The sequence below is a fragment of the Puccinia triticina genome, chromosome 9A (genome assembly GCF_026914185.1).
Source record: "Puccinia triticina chromosome 9A, complete sequence".
In the NCBI taxonomy this organism is placed as follows: domain Eukaryota; kingdom Fungi; phylum Basidiomycota; class Pucciniomycetes; order Pucciniales; family Pucciniaceae; genus Puccinia; species Puccinia triticina.
In genome coordinates, this window is record NC_070566.1 from 6,832,297 (window position 1) to 6,854,946 (window position 22,650).

The following is a 22,650-nucleotide window of genomic DNA, read 5'->3' on the forward strand; positions in this document are numbered from 1 at the left end:
CATATTCCCACAGGCCAAAAAATCCAAATGATTTAGTGAATCATTTTGATCATGTATTTAAAGGTTTTAGAACTTTTTGGCCACTTTGTACAAGGACAAGGCTTTTAAAAATCAGTAACTTTTTCTCAAAATATGCCAAAATGCGCCAGTAAGTGGTGAACCTTCCTAATATAATTTTTGAAAGCCTTATTCTTGCACAAAGTGGCCAAAAAATTCTAAAATGGCTCAATAGGGGGTATCAAATATGACAAAATCCACCATTATGTAATTGATGGGTTTGAAAAAACCCACCATTTTTAAAACATGCTGGTCCTTCTTCTACTCCATTTTGGGAACCACTGGTGACAAATTTCATTTTTGGCTAATTGACTGGTTTCTAATTGTGGATTTCTCATATTTGATACCCCCCAATACATATTTATCATGATTCACTAAATTTTTTGGATTTTTTGGCCTCTGGGAATATGGATTCCAGGTCCCCAAATGACTTTAATTGTTTTTTTTACAGACTTACTTCGCGCACTGCGGAAAACTCTTTGCGCACTGTGGGGGTTGTTGTCTCAACGTCCAGCCCCCAGTGCGCGCTTCTGCCACGGCTATTCGCGCACTGCATTTTCCGCCGAAAAAACGGCTTGCATTTCTTGAGATATTTTTTGATGAATCAATATAATGACTTTTTATGATCCCCCTAAAAAATAATCAAGTCATTTAGGGGTCTCCTTGAGCCTAGAGAAAATTGACATGAAAAAATCATATTTTAACGCGGCAGGGACCTGTAATATCGCTTCCTGTGCCCCAGTAGCCCCAAAAATTTCACAATATCATGGTACATGTGCAAATTGATGACCTGATAATTTTCAGAATTTTCACCAGCTTTCCTGTAGCCCAAATAGGTATTGTGTTTATTATTTTGTGTATATGTATAACTTTTTTGTTACACACACCAAAGGCACAAAATTTTGAGAGCACAGAGAAATATGCTTCAAATTAATTCCCTGAAATTCCTAGCAATAGTGTGTCATTATAAAATGAGATATAAGGGGTGCGCAGCAGGCTTAGTAGGAAAATTACTGCTAACTGTATAGCTTTTTTGTTACACACCCAAACAGTCCCAAAATTTCAGAAATGTTTTCATTGTGGATATTCTCCGCGCCATAAATTTCTTGGCAATAGTGTGCCATGATAACATGAGACATAAGGGGTGCGCGGAGGGCTTAGTAGGAAAATGGCTGCTACATGTATAGATTTTTCTTGCACGCTGAAACAGTCTGAAATTTTCAGGAATGTTTCAATTTTGCATATTCTCTGCGCCATAAAGCTCTTAGCAATAGTGTTTCATTAAAACATGAGATAAGTTAGCAGTCATTTTCCAACTAAGCCCGCCGCACTACATCTCATGTTATCATGACACACTATTGCCAAGAAATTTATTGCGCAGAGAATATCCACAATGAAAAAATTTCTGAAATTTTGGGACTTTTTGAGTGTGTAACAAAAAAGCTATACAGTTAGCAGTAATTTTCCTACTAAGCCTGCCGCGCACCCCTTATATCTCTGGGAAAAATTCTGAAAATTATCAGGTCATGAATTTGCACATGTGCCATGATACTGTGAAATTTTTGGGGCTAATGGGGCACAGGAAGCAATATTACAGGTCCCTGCCGCGTTAAAATATGATTTTTTAATGACAATTTTCTCTAGGCTCAAGGAGTCTTGAATTCTGCTTGCCGTTAGACACCTGTGTGATAGCCATGCGACAGAGACAGTAGAATCTCTTCCTGTTGTCCATGTTTTCAGCGCTTGCTCCCTGACATTCCCGAGTCCGCTCCTTCTTCATCCCTTCCTGACTCCTCATCTCCTCATCAACTCCACCGCTTTCTCAAAACTTTATCCTCAGCTTTCTACATTGCCTTTGTCGTAACTCTCATCTCAATCCTCAACATTGCTCAAGATCAAGATCAAAAGCTACTCTCATTCGACCTTGATTCAACTGCTCATCAAGAACGGCTCAACTCTCCAATTTGGTGAGAAAAGCACCTCAGCCTCAATCCTTCCCATCTTGGCTAATTGTCTCAACTCTTTCCTTTCTTATTTCCAGTGTCCTTGTTCCTTGTTCACCTTCTTTATTTAGTCCTTTGGTTGTCTTATACTCTCTCTATCCTGTGGTGGTAAATTGCTCTCTTCTTATATTTGTTCTTGTCTCATGTTTTCTCATCTAACTCCATGTCTTTAGTCTGGTTCTTGATTTCTTAGCAATTCAGATAAAATCCTCACAAGGAGACCCCTAAATGACTTGATTATTTTTTAGGGGGGTCATAAAATGCCATTCTATTGATTCATCAAAAAATATCTCAAGAAATGCAAGCCGTTTTTTCGGCGGAAAATGCAGTGCGCAAAGAGCCGTGGCAGAAGCGCGCACTGGGGGCTGGACGTCGAGACGACGACCCCCACAGTGCGCGAAGAGTTTTCCGCAGTGCGCGAAGTAAGTCCGTTTTTTTATTGGTGGGATGTTCAAGCATACAAGGAAGCTTCAAAAAACTCCAAATAAATTCACAGAGGACAATAATAAGCTTGTCTATTGATTGGTCAAAAAATAATTTGAAAAAGTTGCGCCCTTCACGCGCAGTGCGCGAAGTGTTTGCAAACTTTGCGCACTGCACAGTGCGCGAAGAGCTTTTTGCAGTGCGCGAAGTAAGTCCGAAAAAAAAATAGTAATAAGGGTCATTTGTTTTACACCTGAGACAAGGGAAAAAAGAAAAGAAAAAAGAGTGACCAGGAGACCGGAGATAATTTTAGTGAAAGCGTTGCTCGATTAAAGACGAAAAGTCAGCTTGAACAAAAGGGAGATAATCAATCCTTTTGAGAGGGGAGTAGTAGGAGGTCATCGCAAGCGACAGCGAGGGAAATATGATTACCGAGGGCGATGGCCTTAACGATAGTAGCTTCGTGAGATAGATGACAAGATTTACGGATAGCGCGGGAAAGGTAAGGGGCGAGAAGAAGAGGATCGAGGGGCCAATTTTCGGGGAGTCTTTCGAGGCTGGAGTGGAGCGGGATCCGGGCGGGGTGACGGGCAAGGAGCAAGCGGACTTGCCGGGCCGCCGAAGCGGAAGAGGCCGATGAGTTGATCAACAGGTCAAACAGGATCCCGATTAGCGTGTCCGTTGTCTCCCCAGTCTCTCTCCCTCCCCTCCCACCACCTCGCGCAGAGCGACCACCCTTCCCCATCAAGCCCAGCCTCTGCCCGGAAGAAAGTATCGTGCCGTGTTGCAGGCTGTACGTTTCTGCCGACCGGATATCTTTCAAGGTCAGAGCCAATAGGGAGAGTGCCGGGCGATGTAAGCCGATCTGAAAGCGTCCATTATTAACCCACAAACAATTATCATCAAGCTCCAATTCACATCGTCCTTCTTGAATGGTCAATCTAGACGTACTTTGGAATAAACCATTGCACGTTCGACGGCTAGTAGCTCTGCGGACCCACCAATATCCTCGATGATCGACCGGATTTGTTGGGCGTCATAATTTGCTCGATCATTAGAGTCTGACTGGTCTAGACAAACCAAGAGTTTGGCACGCGTTGTGAGCGCGTCCGAGAGCTGCGAAGACGTCTGATGATCGGGACCATCGGGAGGCGAGGCCTGCAAAAGAAAATCGACGAAGGATTGATGCTTGGGCTCTGGATCCTCAGCATTCTTCATGAACTCGTCAACCAGATTCCTGAAGAAAAGGATCGTGGGCGACGGCCCTTCTTCAGCACTGATACGCAACAACCCCTTCAGCTTGTCCAAGTATCCTAAGATGAGTTTGGTACGGAGGTTCACTAGACGATCAGCAGCCTGCCCGTCCAACAAACCATCGCTCTTCCGTTTCCCATTTACCCCTTCTCGACATTCATCACGCAAAATGGCTTCCTCCAAATACAACTCGGCGGCTTCTTGACTGACTTCACGTAAACTCTCAAAAGTCGCGTCCACATTAAGCTCATGAGCAACTTTGGCTTCAACTAGGATCTTGACTGCCAAGTGCCGGTCGAGAGATGCCATCCATATCGCATACTTTATAACAAAATCCACTTGTTCACATTGTAGGAGAACTGAGGCCATTCGGTTAAGGTCATAAAGAAAGTCTTCATCCTCATAAACTTTGTCATGAAGTCTGTTGAAAAGAGGACCAATCATCAACTCCCCTGCTATGATACTTCGCGAGCTTTTCTGTTCTTCTTTTTTGTAGGGGTGGATGATTCACACCATTTGATATGCACAAAACTTACTTGGCCCAGATATCAAAAGCTTCGGAAAAATTCTGACGCTTCAAGTAAATTTCAGCGAGAATACAAAAGCATTTGTTTTCGAGCAAGACGGGTTCGATTTCAGCAAAGACGCAAGAGTTAGGCCGTTCGAGGATCTGCCTGAGAGTTTGATAAGCTTCAGGGTCGACTTGACGACGCTCGGACAAGAGCTGGACGAGGGCGGTATCGATGATCTACAGGAAAGAAATTAGAAGGATGAGTCCGTAAGGCTTGTCATGACCAAGAAGAAGGCTGATGGTCGAAACTGACCGAATCAAGGTGCCGATTCGAATCCGACGCTCCGCCCTTTAAAAGCCTATCTCTCCTCCACCGTTTTAGATAGCGGAGCAAGACTTGGCGGGCTCTTTCCTGCAACTGCGCCTTGAGATCGACCGTCGGAAGGGCAGTATCGACATCAGGCTTGATGTGGGGCGAATAATTTCGAACTAGATTAATTGTAACTTTGGGTCAGGGCCACAAGGTTGATGCAACATCAAAATCAAGATCCGCCAAGAAAGTACATAGCACGAAGAAAAATCAGACTGGGTGCGAGGGGACCGGATGTGAATTTCTCACTCTGCCCATAACGCTAGAAACGGTCGCAAGGTTAGAGTTGAAGCTGGTTCTAAGCACACTTACTCAGTTCTTCAGCACTTTTTACATCCCGGACCATTTCTTCCAGCCCGCTGAAGATCTTCAAAGTGTCGGTTTTGCAAAGATTATTGGCAACCAAGAGTGGGAACAATCGGATGAAAATACGGGGGTCTCCATTTCCCTGGAACCAGAGATTTCCAGCCTCTTCAAACCGACACTCGACCAGATAATGTAAGGAGATCTTTTGGTAGATGTAATGTAACTGAGTGACTTGTCCCGAACTGTCTAGTTCGGACCGTCGTGTTTGAGATCGTCGTGTCGGGGAGGGTGTCGAGGATGTAGCCCTCTGTAAAGAATCTGATGACCGACCGGCAAAAAGAAGCGCGTCGTCCCATCTATTTTGCCTGATTAATGTCTCCAATTCTGCTAAGAAGGTGCGAGTCGCCAACGCGTATAGTGCGTCACGACCAACCAACAGTATACGGGAGTGAGTGCCCGCTGTCAGACATGCTTCACGGGTTGGACTTTTGGCTTTGAGTGAACTGGGAGAGCAGCTGGGCAACGGACGAGCCTCCAAAGAAAATGGGACAGTATTCAGTTGAGAAGTATGTGATTCGCCGGGAAGGGAGATTCCGAATTTAGCAGATGCGAGTGATCGGGGATCCAGGCCGTCGGGGAGTGAGATGACATGAACAAGTTCTTGGGTCGCGAGTAGATGTATTTCGATGGTGCCATTGAAAAGTAGAGCCAGTACGTGGTTCAAATCTACTGCTACACTACGCGGGTTTGATGGCCACTCCAAGGTTCCCCTCGAGGGGTCACCCGATGAGGAGACAAAGATACCAAGACAAGTTGAGCCTGTGTGTGAGGCAAGCAAGAACTCTTGAGAATTTGGGATGGCTGCCATCGAAGGACGATGGCGGGTCGCCTGAGAGGATGTGACGGTTGGGTCATCAGGGACCGGTACTGAGCTTTGAGAAATAGGTAGGAGAGGCATGACTTGTGGGGGCTGATCTTCCAATGATATGAGGTAGTACTGTTCGATATCTGAGAGTAGTAATGTCGATCCTCGGAGGAGACACTGGAAAGTTGCCGAGGCAAAAGCCACTTCGTGTACTTGCTGAACGCCATTCATACTCAAGAGGTAAAGGAATATGCTCTTCTTCTTGATCACACACATGAGTACATCATCGGGTTGATTTGATGATTGTATATTATTCTGATTATATGTGTGTTCATCCAGCGTAACAGCTGAAACGCCTCTGATGAAGGGGAATGATGAGGATGGACACGGCTGAAGGTCGGTGATCGAATGAAAGGTGACAGTTCCCTCTACAGAAGAAAAACAAATCAAGGTTCAGAAAGGAAAGCTGATACTGAATATCCAGAGCAACGCTCTGACCTGATAAAATGATGGCCAAGCCTACCATTGGCACCAGGATAAGTTTTTCAACGGCTTTAAGTTTCGACTTATCGGTAGCCGGGAACACCTGACAGTCCTGAAAACAACTTGTGTCGATGATATCCTCTTGGGACGGGAATCCACTTTCTGGTTGTCGAGGACTAGAAGGCTTGGATAGTCTTCCAGAGACTGAGTGGGGACGCGGTTGGGGGTTGACAGCGTCGGTTAGCCGGGCAGTATCTGAAGCCACACGAGTGTGAGCGAACCGACTGGGGGCTGGATGGGCCTTGATGTCTAATCCTTTCACGCGGCCATCGTTCGAGCCGACCCAGAGCAACTGGCCATGCCCATCGACGGAGCGTATTACCGGGTTCTTCGACGGTCCTTGCTGGGGTGGCTGGGATCGATCATCGGTTGGATTTCGATCAGGGGCGAAGACCGGCCGGATCAACCTGCGTAGTTCGAAAGGAGGCAAGAAGCCAGCCTGGGTCGAGTGCGTCGATGACATAAATAATTCGGCGTGTTTCTTATGTTGGTTTCTGGTTGGAAGTGCGAACTGATCGCCACCATGTGGCCAACCGCACCGAAGTCTGGGGTACCCCGAGGGTTCCCGGCCAGCCGCATTGCCATTGGAACAAATGAACTGTTCATATTTATAGGGATCCAAATTGGTTGTGCAAATTGCATAGACTTTTCAAGCTGATGTTCAAGACTTTTCTTGAACATCAACTGGCAAAAAAACATTCAAGAAGGCTTGAGGGGCCAAGTACAATGTGGCTTGCATCTTTTGCAACCTGTTCTGAAAGATCTTACTTGTAAGCCAACTTGCAAAAATGCATGCAAGTTGGGCCGACTTTGAAACCCTGTATTATGCAGAGCACCCCAACTCCTATCAACCACAGAATTTGTTACAATGAGGACCCCAACAACTAAAGTGACTTGCGCGAAATGGTTTGACAAGATGTGCCATGGCCAGGTGCTCATGAACACTTACATACAACCTGTGGTGTTCCTCTCTTTAGAAAGCTGTGATTCATTCCTTCCCCTATGGCTTGGACCCAACAAATTGCAAGATCCCGTACCCATTTATCTTCTGCAGCCAAAAGAAGGGTCTGCCTTTTTGCACACCAAAAAATTACCCCGCGCACACCAAAAAGGTGTGCAAGTTTGTGCACACCACATTAGTTGGTGTGCATGTCTGTGCACTCCAAGTTCCATGGAGTGCGGGTCAGGCGCTCCAAAGACCACGCTTCCCTGGAGTTCTCAATGACCAGTCAATGCTGGTCATTGGGAGGCCTCATCCCTCTTGATGACCGGTTACAGACCTGTCATTGGGAGGAAACAGCCCTCTCAATGACCGGTGCTGGTCATTGGCAGGACTCATCCATCCCGGTCCTCGGGAGGAAACAACCCTCTCGATGACCAGTGCTGGTCATAGGGAGGAAAAATCCCTCTTGATAACCACTGCTGGTCATTAAGATGACTCATCCCACTCATCCCTCTCAATGACCGGGACAGACTGGTCATTGAGAGGTTTGCTTCCTCCTGATTTCCTCAAGTTGACCAGTCTTTCCTGGTCATTGGGAGTAAACAACCCTCTCAATGACCGGTGCTGGTAATTGGGAGGACTCACCCCACTCATCCCTCTCAATGACTGGTCTGTCCCGGTCATTGAGAGGGTTGCTTCCTCCCAATGAATGGGACAGACCAGTCATCAAGAGGGTTAATTCCTCCCAATGAGCAATCTGTACTGGTCATAAAGAGGGATGAGTCCTCTCAATTACTGGTGCTAGTCATTGGGAGGACTCATCTCTTTCGATGACCGGTATAGACCGGTCATCAAGAGGGTTGTTTCCCCCAAATGACCGATCTGTATTGGTCATCGAAAGGGGTGAGTGCTCTTGATGACTGGTGCTGGTCATCAGGAGGATATTGATGACCAGCACCGGCCATCAAGAGGGGTTGTTTCCTCCCAATGACCAGTCTACCCTTGATGGCCGGTCTGCAGCGGCCGTCAAGGCGGGAGTGCAACAAGGTGCACTCCAAGGTTTTTTGGAGTGCACAGGTGTGCACTCCAGAATTTGTTGAGATAGTATGCTTATATCTATATCTGTATGCTGCAACCATGACACAAACCAATCTTGTATATAGTATCTAAAGGATTGCTTCTGGGGTTTCCTTCCTTAGTGAATCAGAACCATTTCCTTCTCACTCCTGAGTGTCACAGGACTTTGTGCCTGTGAACCTCAGTGTTCATCCTTTGTTCCTCTCAACAGCATTTCCTGGAGTGAAAATAGTTCACTCCAAAAACCACATCTTTTTGGAGTGAACTATTTTCACTCCAAGAAATGCTGGAGTGCACACCTGTGCACTCCAAAACACCTTGGTGTGCACACCTTTTTTGGTGTGCGCGGGGTAATTTTTTTGGTGTGCAAAAAGGCAGACCCCAAAAGAAACACTGGCTTCTGGTGGGTATTACAGGGGGGGGGGGGATAAACCAATTGCCCCTCCTATTTTGGCCACCCGTCTGACCTCCAAGAGAGCAAAAAATTGTACCAGTCATATCCTGAAGGGTCTAAATCTCTACGCTCAGATGCAATTGTCTTAGATAGCTACTTTATTTCATGTTTGCACTCTCTTCCATTTCTCTTTTTCTATTTGTTCTTGAACTCTTTGCTTCTTGTTTGTTGCTGTGAATCAACAAGAAGGAGATGCAAAATTTTCAAGCCCGCCCACATGCGCACTTCACAAACATGTCACAAGACGCAACTCCAGCCTATATAGTCCCTCCATTCCTCTTTCCTAGCTCAGCAGAAACTTGACCCCGACTTCTCTCTCTTCTGAGCTAGGTATGTCCCTTTTTTCTCTTTCTCCATCTTCTCTTTTCCTCCCTTCCTCAGTTGTACGTAGCAGAGACTTGACCCTGACTTCTCTCTCTTCTGAGCTAGATGCAATAAAGACCCCACGTTGGCATCAGAAACCCTTGAGACCTTCGTCTCTCCTGAGTGCCAGCGCCTAGCCCAGTGAAGAGCTTCCAGCTCTTACACTTTTTTTTTCTGATCCCGACAATAGGATTTTTTTTTCTCAAACTCTCTCCAAACTTGATCACAACGGACCCGTTTGACTGACAACGGGATTCTGACTACTCCGCTGTGTGGACTATACAAAATAAACTTTCTCAACCTCCCTGCACTCCCAAACTTGACAAACTATACTGAACAGACTGATTCCCTTTCCAAACTCAACTTCCCATCTTCACAGACTCACAAACTTATCTTGGCTTGTATTGATAAGACAAGAACTTGAGGACTTTGACTTCCCCCTACTCTTCAACTTCCTCAAATCTACCTTCTGACCTGCTCGTCCAACCCAACCCTTCCCTACCTGTGCGGCTATGTTCATCCCATTCACCCCACATAGCCGCCCCACCAACCAATTCCTTGCCTCTGGCAAGCACGAGGCACGCATCAGACAGCTAGAAGGGATCGTAAATCTCTTGTTAGCTAGAACAGAGCCTGCTTGGTCCCTTGTCCATACAGCTCCCCCAGTCGGATCATTCCGGTATTTGATTGATTGAGGCCTTGAAAAGGACCCTGGAAACTCCCTATAGAGGTGGGTAACCAAAAATCCAAGATATGGCCAAAATTCATACATTTTCACAAGGCATTCATACCGGTTTCGTGCGTAGCCTCAGGGCTCTGCCCAAAAATCCATACAAATTTGGTGCGTACCCTTTTTTTTTTTGGCCCAGAAACCCCACAGCAGGCCTTTTTGCGCAGCTAGCTTGCCGTTCTTTTCACTGCATAGCATTTTATAGGCAGCTGTAGAATTTGAAGTCAAAAAAAATGAAAAACAAATAGATTAAAAACCACAAAAGATCAATTGTGACTGTTTTAATTGGGAGCTTGTCCGCATTCCAAGAGGGTTGACCACGAGATTTCTTCAAGTACTGAAGCACAAATTCAATGCCAAACTTTCCACACCTGAGATTTTATTTGCAGTTTTCAACACCAAAGACCACATCCATGCTTTTATTCACAACATACCACATTCCCTCATCTTCTTCATCTTCAGGGATTATTGGAGGAGAGCTAAACTGCCAAAAGATCAAGTCATTTTGTGTTCCGCGAGGTATCTGTGAATCTGATAGAGAGATTGAGAAGAATTTGTCAAACAGGTCTGGAACAATGTATTGACCAAAATTTTTACAAAGATGAATTAAACTTAGATGAGCTCTGATTTGCTCTGATGAGCCCAGACATGTTTCTACCTTTTTTGGAATTAGCTTGAATTTCTGTGTACTCAAGTAGAATCTAGATTAAACAAGATTAAGCCGGCTACTAGTTGTGGGCTCTCAAACCCCCTAGAACCCCTCCTGCTTGCCGGTGGGCAGTTGAAAAAAACAAATTAGGACGGTTCACGTAGGGCCAAAATCAGCAAGACCAAAATAAAGTCTATCCCACGGTCCCAGCCAATTTGGCTAGGAAGGCTTGCTGATTTACATCAGCAGGGTTAAGAAATCTCTACGTGAACCGTCCTGTTGTTGGCTGGCCTTGGCTTGCTGCTGAGGGGGGAGGAATTGAATAAAACTTCTCTATTTCCGAAAAGAGAGCCAGTTGCAAGGACAAATCAGCAACAGTCTCCACCAGAACAACAACCACGTAAAAAAAGGTAACTGGAATCTGCGGCTCGGCCAGCGGGTACACCTTATCTACACCAGGATGAGTGTTCTTTGGTGAGCACCTGCACATCGGGAAGGATTCCACCATGGAGCAGTCCGTACCTGCTAGCCAAGGAAGGCTGCTCCAGGCGGACAGCAGCTATGTGCATTGGCTGGCCAGACGGCGGAAGGTGTCTTTGCGCACCAGGTCCGGGGAGAATATTGCTCCTTGTAATTCACTTGGCTCGCCGGGCCCGGGGGGAATATTGCTCCTTACAATGCACCAGCTAGTCTACATCCTTGCTGAGGTTGCTCCCCGGCAATCACCTGCACATATGCTTGTCAAGAATGATTCATTCCCACCGGGCAGAATCCTTGGCACTTGTACATGCTTGACAAGAAGACTGGCCATTGAATGGAGTAAACACTCCCTTCAATGGCCGGTCCAACTACACATCTAGAGCAGGAGAGTCCTCTTGATGGCCACTGTCTTCTCCCTTTGATGACCTATTACATCGGCGGCCATCGGGAGGGGTAACTGAAGGCCAAGGAGGCATTCTTGCACCGGGAAGGGGCTGGGTGGGACAATCTTTGCAAGATCAGCATGTGTGGGTTCTCAGGCCCTTTTTTTTTAGCAATTAAAGAAGTTTTATTTGGGGGTGCCCGAGGGAGGGGGGGGGGGGTTACCGGGGTGCTTTTCTGCTCAACCCTGAACTTTCATACAATCTTTGTTACCAACCCCCCAACCCCATGAAAAAAAAAGTACATTTTCTGTGCGTACCCTCATGCCAAAAAAAGGCCATTCATACATATTTGGTGAGTACCCTTTTTGGTTTTGGCCAAAAAATTCATACATTTTGGTTACCCACCTCTATAGGGGGTTTCCAGGGTCCTCCTTGAACCCCTTGTGAAAAAACAGGCTTGATTACTGTTAATAGAACCAGAACTAAGACATAAAAAGAGTTAGACAAGATTCTTGACAACAATGATAAAAGAAAGAACTTTAAAGAGAGACAAGAGCATACCGCGATGAGATGAGGATTTAGGGGGAAGAACAGACAGACTAAAGGAAATAAGGTCAAACAAAGAGATGTAGTAGACACTACAAAATAAAGAATTTTAACGTTGACGATCTTGAGAGCGGAGGAGGTTTGAGATGTTTTGGAGATGTGAGCTTTTCTCACCAAATTGGAAATAACCAATTGATGTATTGAAGTGAGAGCGTTGGAGCAATGAGGACAATTGACTGAGTGTTGTCGGAGAATTCAAGATGATGTTGTCGATGTCAAGAGTTGATGAGGAGTGATGTGAGTGATAGGAGATATAGAAGGAGAGAAGGGAAGAATCGGAGTCGGAGGGATAGCTTGAAGTAGTGAATGATGGGCAATGAGGCTGAGCAGGAGTCGGATGCAATCTAGTGTTGTAGACTGCTGAGGATGGAGCTGAGAGGGCACAGAGGTTGGCTTTTATAGCTGATGAGGAGTGTGGTCGAGTTGTGGTTGAGCATCTGAGGACGGCCAGCCTGTGTTTGAGGAAGTTGTCCAAATTTTTCAGTGATCGGATTGAGGTTGAGATGGTTTCATGTCTTGAGGATCGAAGCGTCTGAGTGGTAGGGATCGGAAACTCTTGAGGAGTGATACTGGAAGACAGAAGAAGAGAGCGGTATCGGGAGATGAACAGGGAGTGGGTTTAACAGGGAGCGGGTTACGGAGTGCGCAGGCGCACGGAGCGCGGATGTGAATTCCAACACCCCTGGTTTCTGAAGGGACAGCGCGCCTTCTGAATCTCTCAACTCGCCACTTTGCCTCCGCATCAAGTGCCTCCAACCACTTGCCCGTCTGGCTACAGCCCTCCAGGTTCTCCTCCTCCCAACGTCCCCAACCACTTCCTCCAACGACTTCCTGCACCTCACAACGTTCCGAGCCACATCCAGTCAGGCAAGCCTCACCTCCCTTGCCAAACCCTTGAGCAGCCAAACTCCCACCGGCCCACCGACAAGCTCAGCAGCCAGCCCCCGCCTCTTCCCTCACAAAGCCCCCACCTCCTCCCTCAAAAGCACCAACGGTGGGCCGCTACGCTAAACTATCTGTAGTGTGCGCTATCCGCTAGTTTAGCGTTGCGTAGTTCCTAACACATTGCCGTTAGTTGTAGCGCCCACTACGGGCCGCTACGCTACGCTAACGGGCGCTAACAGCGCTATCAGCTTTTTTAGCGGTTGAATATCACTGCTAGCGCTGATAACGGCAATAGAGGCCCTGTAGTTTCAAGGGGTTCCTGTTAGCGGTAGCGGGCAATCACTGCCCGCTAATGGAATACCCTGTCATTTGTAGTTTAGATCCGCTACGCTGCGCTGAACTACGGACTAAATGTAGCGTAGCAGCCCACCGTTGCAAGCACCAACACCTCCCACTCCGTCAGCCTCTCCATCTCCCACCTCTTGTACCTCCCCAACAACGCCGGCCTGTTCTCCTTCCCCATACCAATCAGCTCAAGCAACCCAATCAACACTGTCACTGGGCCCCTCACCCATGTCCCCCGTCATAGTCGCGCTCCTGGCCTCCCCGACGCCTTCCCCCGCCCGCCAAGCGCCTGGCTCAGCGACGACCTCCAGTACAAGCCAAAGCCACCAACCACCTGGCGCCTGCTTGTTGCCGCCATCAATGCCCTCCATCGCCATGCCAGAACACTCTGAGCATCCTCCCCGCTCAACCAGATCTGCACCAGCCTGCTCGCAGCCCCACAGCCCACCTTCTCCTTTGTCAAGGCGCTTCACACCTTCTACCCCCTCCACACCGTCACCACCAACCCTCTTGTCTGCCGACTCACCGTCTCCGGTTGTTCCGCCGCCAAGATTGGCCACACCCTCCACACTCCTGCCGGACCCGTAATCTCTCAACGGGGAGAGCTTCACTGGGCGAGGGACAAGGGGCGAGGACAAGGTTACAAGGGCAAGGCGAGGGCGCGAGGGCACGGAACAGCTTCTAGAACCTCTGTTTGTATTGCAGGGGAAATGGAGCTAGCTTGGGGGAAGTTTCAGTACTTCCCTCTACATACAACTTGCAGGAAAAGGAAGGAGAGAGAGAAGGGAGACGGAAGTGGCACAGAAAGGAAGGTTACTCACCTAGCTCGGGGGAAGTTTCAGTACTTCCCTGCTGAGCTAGGAGAGGCGGGACTGGAGGGACTATGTAGGGAGCTTGGTGTCGGTCCGTGATACCTCTGTGAACCTTTCTGTGAGTTCGCGAGGTCCGCGGCTCACATAACCCCCACCTATAAAAAATGACTATGAGGGGTGTCGTTGGGGGGAGTGTAGAGTTTGGCGTTGGGCTAGGCTGTCTGTCATAACAATTTTTGGGTTTGGATGTTTGAGTGAGCGATCTGGTCGGCAATTGAAGCACTGGTTCCGGTCTTGGGCGTTGTGGTAGACGGAAAAGTGAAAAATCAAGAGTTTTTTCTATACTACATAATTACTCACAATACGCCTCAAGATACCACCAAATAGACCTCAGAAATGGATTCTACGGCCAACTTCACCCTTAGTCACCACTGGAAGCGTCACTGGAACCCTGCTGGATTGGAAGTTACACCCTCTTGGACCCCCATGGACACGGCCAGCCCCAGTCATCAACCTGTCACACCCCTCAAGTCATCTTTCCCAGGTATCCACATACTCAGACCCAGCCAAACACATACTCTTTTCCAACCCTCTTATCTCCACTGCTTATGCAGGGGACCAACCCCATTTCCTCTGTATTTGACATGTCCCCACCTCATTTATGCACCCCTTGCAGCTGCATGCAGTCTTCTGACCCCATTTCTGCACTCCTTGAATTAGTCTGACACCACTCATGCACCCCTTGCATGAGGTACCCCTGTATTTGACATTTCCCTGCTTTGTTTATGCACTCCTTGCATAGTATGACCTCATCTTTCATTTCTCACCCCACTTTCTGCCTGTATTTAGTATCTTCTGACACCACTTGTACGCAGCCCACCAGCTAAAATCCCTCATCCAGGGTCCCCCTTGTAGCTAAAATCCCTCACATTTGTCTATATAAGGAGCTCTCTCCCCCCCAGTTGTTTTTCCCTCAGCTCAGTATTCCCCAGTTATTTACATACCACCCTTCGCACTTACCATCACCTTCACACATCACTACAACCCTTATATTTGCAAATAACTACTGAACTCACTCTCAAATCTCACATACCTGTCATCGAACAACTTCATCTGGAACTAGACCAGACCTATCACTTGATTAAAACTTGCCAAGCTTAGCTTGGTGGGTCTTGTTATCTGATAGTATAGAAGGGCAGAGTTTGCACCTCCATCATCCCCTTCTCCATTCAGCAAAAGGGTTTCACAATCCCTTTTGAGTCTTACAGCGTCGCGGTTGAATTTGTGGGTTGGTTGTGTAATGTCGATTGTTGTGTGTTCTTGTGGGTGTCTGGTTATGTTGGTGTTGTGGAGTGTTGGCGGAAGCGGTGAAAACCGTAGGGTAAAAATTGAATGAAAGGAAAATGGGGAAATGGGAAGGGGTGTTGGCGGCAATCAGGGGAGCATGTAATGTTCTGGCGGCGGGGGGCTGGGGTTCTGTCTGGCGATAGCGGTTATTTGGACGAGTAACTGTCGGTCTTGGTCTCTTCACTGTAAGGATGCGGCCTCGTAAGCTACGTCCCTTATGCAAGAGATGTAGAGTCTTGGGGTTATTAGGGGGATCGCAAACATACCCCTCAATTGGTCCCAGAACTGAATTGGAGATTAGCTTGTTGAGTGATTCGTCAAATCCCTTGGATGCTTCGAATGTTTGGACTGCGGCAGCCTCGGTGTCTTCTGTAACCAATTCCTCATCGTTGTCATAGCCCTGAGCAACGATGTCGTCTAGCTGTTGGATGGCTGCCGTCGACGTGATTGTAATGCTGGAATATAAGTCACTTGGTTCGTCCAAGACACCAGCCACTCCCGCTGGTCGGGATGTTGCTTGGCCAGCTGTCGTATTACCGGTCCGGGGGTCCGGGCTCTTTGCAAAGCTCCACGGCAGTGGGGGAGTATAGTTGGGCGGTCTTGGTGGTGTTACAAAGGACGGGGGGAACTCAACCTTCCCCTTGGCACAGCTGTTGGTGCACGTTCTGTTTGGCGAGCCGCAGTGCCCCCTGCACCAATGGCAACAACCAATTGAGTCTAGGTATGAGTGAATTCGCCAGCGTAGTTCGTCGGACATGGTTCCGGCGGCTCTGGCCTCTGGGGTAGTGGCATTGTTGTTTGAAGCCTAGTTCGGCCTGGCAGTGTTCAAACCGGTAGAGCATCGAAGAAAATCCGGACTTGTTTTGCAAAACGGCCGTAGTCAAACGGTGTAACTTCAAAGACCTCGAACTTTAAGATGTCAGCTCGTATCTCACTTGGTAGACCACTAGTCAGCCATTCGGCGAGGCTCAGGTCTGAGATCAGCAGAGGGTCCAAGTCGTAATTTATCATCCATTGTAGTGTACGGGCCCGCGTCTCGTATTGTGCAAAGGTCTCAGAGCCTTCCATCTTGAGGGACTGGATTTTCTCTTTAAGGCCCTGGTGCCAGCGTACCGGGAGAGCCGCGTTGAATAAGCTTTCTTTGAATTCGTCCCAGTACTTTTGGAGGAATTTCTTCTCTTTGTTGGAATAGACCAATAGAAGATTCGTCTCCTTGATGAGAGTGCCGGCGATCCTGATCCTGTCATCCGTAGTGGTCACCTTCTTGGTGTCAAAGAAGATTTCCATACCTTGAATCCAGGCTAAGAAGGGTTTGTTTTCTTGGTAAGGGCCTATGTAGGTGGGGCCATTGGATGTGCGGAACCGTCTGAGGTTGATGTGGTTGTCTGGTGGGGTGGTTGGACGCGGTGGGGCTTTTTGTTGAGATGTCGCGAGGATTAGAGCCTCCTGGGACTGGGCAAGTCGCTCCTCATTGGCCCTTGCTTGTTCTTCTGCGGCTTCTTGGGCCAAACGAAAGCAGTCTGCGTCCGCCTTTGCACGCTCTTTGGCGGCCTCTTGTGCCGCTAGCGCCCTGGCATCCGCGGCTTGTTGCGCATTGAGGGTAGCTTGCTGGAGTGCTAGCATCGCTCCTTGTAGTTGCACCACAAAGGAGTTGTCCGCTGAAAGATTGGGGCCGGATGTTGAGGCTTGTGAGACGGCCGCTGGTGGCTTGGCGCCTGCGTTTGGGTTTTTTTTGTGGGACATGGCGGTCGGTCGGACGCCTGGTAAGGTGGTGATTGGGGGTGCGGTCTGTTTTGGTTGAGGTTGGGAAGGAGGGGGGAGAGCTGGTGGTGTGGATAACAGTGGGTTAAAAGGTCTTGCCGGCGGTGGGGGTGGTTTAATAGTAGTCGGTTCGATTGGGGACCACACTCGGACGATTGGAGGGGTGGCGCTGTCAGCCGAAAAGAAGGACGTCAATGGCTGCTTGGGAACCCGTCCGCTTGTGGAAGGGTTAAGGAGGTTGATAAAGATGGGGGGAAGGAGTGAGTCTCAAGGGGGTTATGCGCTAGGGTTTGGATGGCTGTTGTAGCCAGTTGCAAGGTCAAGAGCGAGGTTTGCTGTGAGTCTGCTGTTGTGGTTGGTGGTAAGTCGATGGGTCGAGATGTCTGGCGCTGTTTTTCTGCCGCCGCGGCTGCTCTTTTGGCTTTGTTGGCAGCTTGTATCACCGCCTCGGTGTCTGTCAATGAGAGGAGTTGATCTGATGAGGTCGTGCGTCTAGTGGACATGAAGCAGTGCGAGGTGACAGTGGTCGAGGCGATAGGCAAGGTGCGGTGGAGGTTCGAGAAAAAAAAAGTGTAAGCTCTCAACGGGGAGAGCTTCACTGGGCGAGGGACGAGGGGCAAGGACGAGGTTAAGAGGGCGAGGCGAGGGCGCGAGGGCACAGAAAAGCTTCTAGAACCTCTGTTTGTATTGCAGGGGAAATGGAGCTAGCTCGGGGGAAGTTTCAGTACTTCCCTCTATATGCAACTTGCAGGAAAAGGAAGGAGAGAGAGAAGGGAGACGGAAGTGGCAGAGAAAGGAAGGTTACTCACCTAGCTCGGGGGAAGTTTCAGTACTTCCCTGCTGAGCTAGGAGAGGCGGGACTGGAGGGACTATGTAGGGAGCTCGGTGTCGGTCCGTGATACCTCTGTGAACCTTTCTGTGAGTTCGCGAGGTCCGCGGCTCACAGGACCTTCCCATCTTGTCTTCTCCTCCTGCTGTCGGACTTCCTCCAAGGCCACCTGTCCCTACCTCCATCCCAATGCCCGACTTACCTCATCTTACCAAGCTTCCGGCCGCGCAACCTGAAGAGTTTGAGACAGCTGCAATAGGATCCATAGCAGCAATTTACAATGAAGGCTCCTCTACTGACTCCCAATGGGCCCCAGACCACTTGACGGAAACTCTGGATTATTCCATCAAGCTTGAAAGTTGCCTCAATCTCCTTGCAGGATACAACAAAGATGAATTTTCCAAAGATGAAGCCGCAGCACAACCGTCCCCGCCTAGTGTGGCCAATTCACTGCTCCCTCCAACTCCCAACACTTCTGAATCTTCAAAGAAAAATAAGAAAAAGAAAAAAAAGAAGAATTCAACTCTGCCTTCTCCCACTTCATCAACCTCAACAACAACCTCTGCACCATCTCTCGCCCGCCCCCCTCCTCCATCCAGTCCGCCTGTTCCTTTCACCCCGGCTGTTTCATCTATCACAACCCACAGCCCGCCAGACTTCTGCTCTGATGATGAAGAGTATTGCAAGGCTATGCGTGAAGCTCTTGAAGCATATAATGATGAGCAAGAACGACTATACCTCTTACAACAACCCATTCCTCTGGACGAACTCCTTCCATCTCATCACCCCTGACCCCCTCTCCTGAAATACCTCTTCCTCCTCACCTCTTTCGCTCCCATCCTCCATTCCAGATCCGTGATCCCTGTTCTTCTCCTGCCCCATGCCCAGTCTTTTATGTTCCTTGTTTTCTTAACCCTCACTATCTCTTCTTTTCTTTTATAGGAGGGGAGACTGTAAAGCCCACCCACAAGCGCACTTCACAAACATGTCACAAGACGCAACTCCAGCCGATATAGTCCCTCCATTCCTCTTTCCTAGCTCAGCAGAAACTTGACCCCGACTTCTCTCTCTTCTGAGCTAGGTATGTCCCTTTTTTCTCTTTCTCCATCTTCTCTTTTCCTCCCTTCCTCAGTTGTACGTAGCAGAGACTTGACCCCGACTTCTCTCTCTTCTGAGCTAGATGCAATAAAGACCCCACATTGGCATCAGAAACCCTTGAGACTGTCGTCTCTCCTGAGTGCCAGCGCCTAGCCCAGTGAAGAGCTTCCAGCTCTTACAAAAATACAGAAAACTAAGCTACAAGATAGGACACCAACACTGGTGTATCCTTTTGGAGTGCACATCCACATACTCCAACTGACAAAAGCTGCATGCCAAGAATAGTAGAATTTGGTGTGCACTTCCATGTACTCCAGGCAGTTATTTGCCAAATGCAGTACAGCCCCTGAAAATGCCAATATTTAGGGTGTGCTGCTTGTGAGCCTGAGTCTCTTATGTGACAGCAGGACACAAGAAAAAGAGGGGGGAATAGTTTGTATTTCTTGGGATAAAGAAATACAAACTGAGAGAGAGGAAGAGAAAGAAAGAGAAAGAAAATATCAGGCCTAGACTTTAAGTCTTTATCAATTGATCTGGGCTATTCTCAACCTGGAAAAGTTGGATGCCAGCTGTGCCAGGCCAAAAAGAGTGCAACAGCCTCCACTCACAACAAGGAAAAATTGGTGGGATTCAGAAGTAGGGTTACTATGCTCTGATTTTATAGGTCTTAATCAGAGACAACCTTTTGATCTTTGATGATTGAAAGAGTTAAAGAAAATAAGAAACAATCAAGAGCAACAGAGTTTCACTCTGGATAAGCATGGTTCAGTGATTTGTGAAAGAGTTTACTTACTGTCAATATCCTAGGCGCTGTGGTGAGTGCAATCAACGCGCGTAGCGTGCAACATGGCCAAAATTTAAACATTTTTTAACATAAACATGTGTAAATGTATCATATATCACTTTCACAAAAATGTTACATAGTTGTCTCATTAATTTAAGCGCTTTTAAAAGATATTTTCTGGTTATAAATATAAGAAACACTCAATATGTATAATCCCTCTGAAACAGCCACTTATATATGCAGAAGTAGTATAAAAAGAGATTTACAGTAATTTTCTTTACACTTCAATCTAGTACTCACTTCTAATCCAAGTTTATTAAAGCCTTGGAATCACAAAACAAAAATTCAAGGGTTTCCCCTACAAATCTCCAAAAATCACAAAAAAAAATCAAGGGTTTTCCCTCTACAACTTTCAGAAAAAAAAACATGAAGGGGTTTCCCTCTACAAATGCCAAAATCAACAAAAAAAAACTATGAAAACCAAAAACAAAACAATAATCTGCACCCAGCCACCTAACATCAGCAAGCTGATGCACCGTGGCCCACCATCCATCCCTGTCTAGCAGGGTTAAAAAATGGTGAGAGGATGACCCCCAGCGCGCCGCATTGAAGGCATTATGCAAAGGGGGGCCACCAAGTAGAGCCCCTCAAACTGCGCAAGTGCAACAGCGGAGGGGGTGAGGACAAACCGCACACTGGAAGTACAGCGGCAGAGGACGCCCTGGGGTACACAAGCAAGCAAGTCAAACCTCCTTTTATACATAGACAATCTGGCACTATAGACTTCGCCAGCGCACTCAACTGCCAAATCCATCTAGCCTTGACAACTACGCCACCGCCATGCACATCCGGTACCTCTGACCTGCATGGTGATACTCTGACCAGCTAGGCGTTGTCAACAAGACCAGATTTTTTTGCTGAGACCCTTGCCTCCCACCTCATTGGATACCAACAAATTCACCGCCTCGCCATTGTATTTGCCATGAGCAACGGATTGCCAGGTGCTCGCGCGCTCACACCAGCTCAAACCACAACACTTGCCCTGTTTCCATTGTTCTGCCTCCCAGCCGTTCCCTCGCCGACCCTTTTCAAGCCCACAAACTTGCAAACCAGCTGCTACAGCCATCTCCAGCCAAAACTAAAACCAACACCCAAACACCACCACCACCAGCAGCAGCAGCCAGTCCTCAGACCATCATCCTGCATCCAGCCATCCGGCTCAGACTGACAGCCGGGATCCAGCCCTCACCCTGAATCCAATACCCCATCAACCTGCTCCCGCTTGCTATCCTGCCCCCCACTACCACACCCACACCCCTCAAACGCCCGTCTCCAAAAACACTCGTCAGCACACAAGCCAACTGCAAAGTGAGCCTCATCCCCACCCTCACACACACACTCTCTCCCAAACCGCTGATGAAACAGGCTGTGGGGTTTTGCCCGTAGATCCAGGATGTCGAGATCAGTAATGCCTTGCTCCTCGCGATGAGCAGCGCCCTGGAACGGATGAATTTCAAGCAACATAGTAAGATCCGGACGCTGAAAGCCTGGCTACCCGCCGGTCCCCTCTGTCTCGCTCAGGATCCGCTCTTTGCCCACCTCATCCACGCCCTTGTCCACAATTCCTCAAACACACTCGACCCACTCACCCCTCGGCTCCACCCCCCTGCTTCATCCACCAAAACCCAGCCCGCGCAAGCCACGCATAAAACCCCTCCACCCGCTCGCACCAAGTTCCTCAACCCGCTCGAGATTGAATAGCATGCTGACCATTGTTTTTGCTTTTTTCTGTATTGAACTCATCAGCCAAACAACCCATTAAGCCATCATAAGACCCGACCCGGGTATCTTTCAGCGAGATCCTCGACGCCGACGCTCAGCTTAGCTCTCCCCGTTCCAACCGGCCTGCCACGCCCCCCGCAAAGAATTTCTTGCAGTCTCTCCCTATTAATGCACATCCTCGTCTCGCACAAGCCTCCGCCTCTCTCGCCCGGCGACCACTCCTATAGCCCTGCACCCCCTCGCTCGCAATCTCCTCCGCTTCATTAGATTTTCTTGCACAAGCCTCTGCCTCTTGCGCCCGGCGACCGCTCCTATAGCCCCGGCGCACCCCCTTGCTCGCAATCTCCTCCGCTTCAGTCTCATCTCCAGGGTTATTGAGCTGACACTCCTGATGTCTGTCTGGATGCGGCTTGTTGGACCTACACCTCTGAGAGTTAGCTACACAGTCCTCTCTTCCTCAGCGGGGTCAATGGGGTCCCCTGAGGAGAGGGCAATCACTACTTCTCTTTGACTCACCCTCTCCAGAAAATCAATGCTGACCTCCCTGGCGTCCCTTACCTTGTCTGTTTCACACACCTCACCAGCTTTAGGTTGCAAACTCTCACAAGGGGAGTAATACAGAATTCAGGCAATGTACATATGAAGTTATTTTGGTGGAGATACCAAGTAGAAGTCCAACCTGCTGCTACAGCTAGGCAAGAAGCAAGGTCAATTTGAGTTTTCATTTGAATCAAGGCCCTTACTGGTTGCTGGACACAAGTTAATCAGATGTATCAAAACAAAGTAGTTCTGGGAGAAGTACCTAAAGCTCCTTGCACTGGTTGGCCAATTATAGGAAGTAATACTGATATGCCAAAGTGGGATATGGCCTTGCCACTGCCCCATTTTTTTGGTGGCAATCTGATTGTCAAGTTACCAACAAAGGGTGCACCAAAACTTGAGTTTCTATGAGTGGTCTGGTAGACTGTCCTTCTGGCTTTGGGTCTAGCC

The 22,650-nt window shown here is 48.3% G+C and overlaps 2 protein-coding genes across 2 annotated transcripts in view; both read right to left on the reverse strand.

The window, feature by feature from the left end:
• PtA15_9A685 (uncharacterized protein) overlaps positions 1–1,789 on the reverse strand; it is a gene marked incomplete at both ends in the record, with an annotated part of 51,478 nt that extends 49,689 nt beyond the window's left edge. The window contains one exon of the mRNA XM_053172920.1: positions 1,739–1,789. Coding sequence (XP_053024113.1) covers positions 1,739–1,789 — 51 coding nt within the window. The remainder of the gene's footprint in view (positions 1–1,738) is intronic.
• A 1,061-nt stretch (positions 1,790–2,850) lies between these two features.
• PtA15_9A686 (uncharacterized protein) lies at positions 2,851–6,795 on the reverse strand (the record flags this gene model as incomplete). The annotated part of the gene is made up of 6 exons (XM_053172921.1): positions 2,851–3,348; positions 3,435–4,158; positions 4,274–4,485; positions 4,562–4,752; positions 4,931–6,217; positions 6,288–6,795. 6 exons carry the CDS (start codon positions 6,793–6,795, stop codon positions 2,851–2,853), a joined length of 3,420 nt encoding a protein of 1,139 aa, XP_053024114.1.
• Between the last annotated feature and the right edge of the window lie 15,855 nt (positions 6,796–22,650).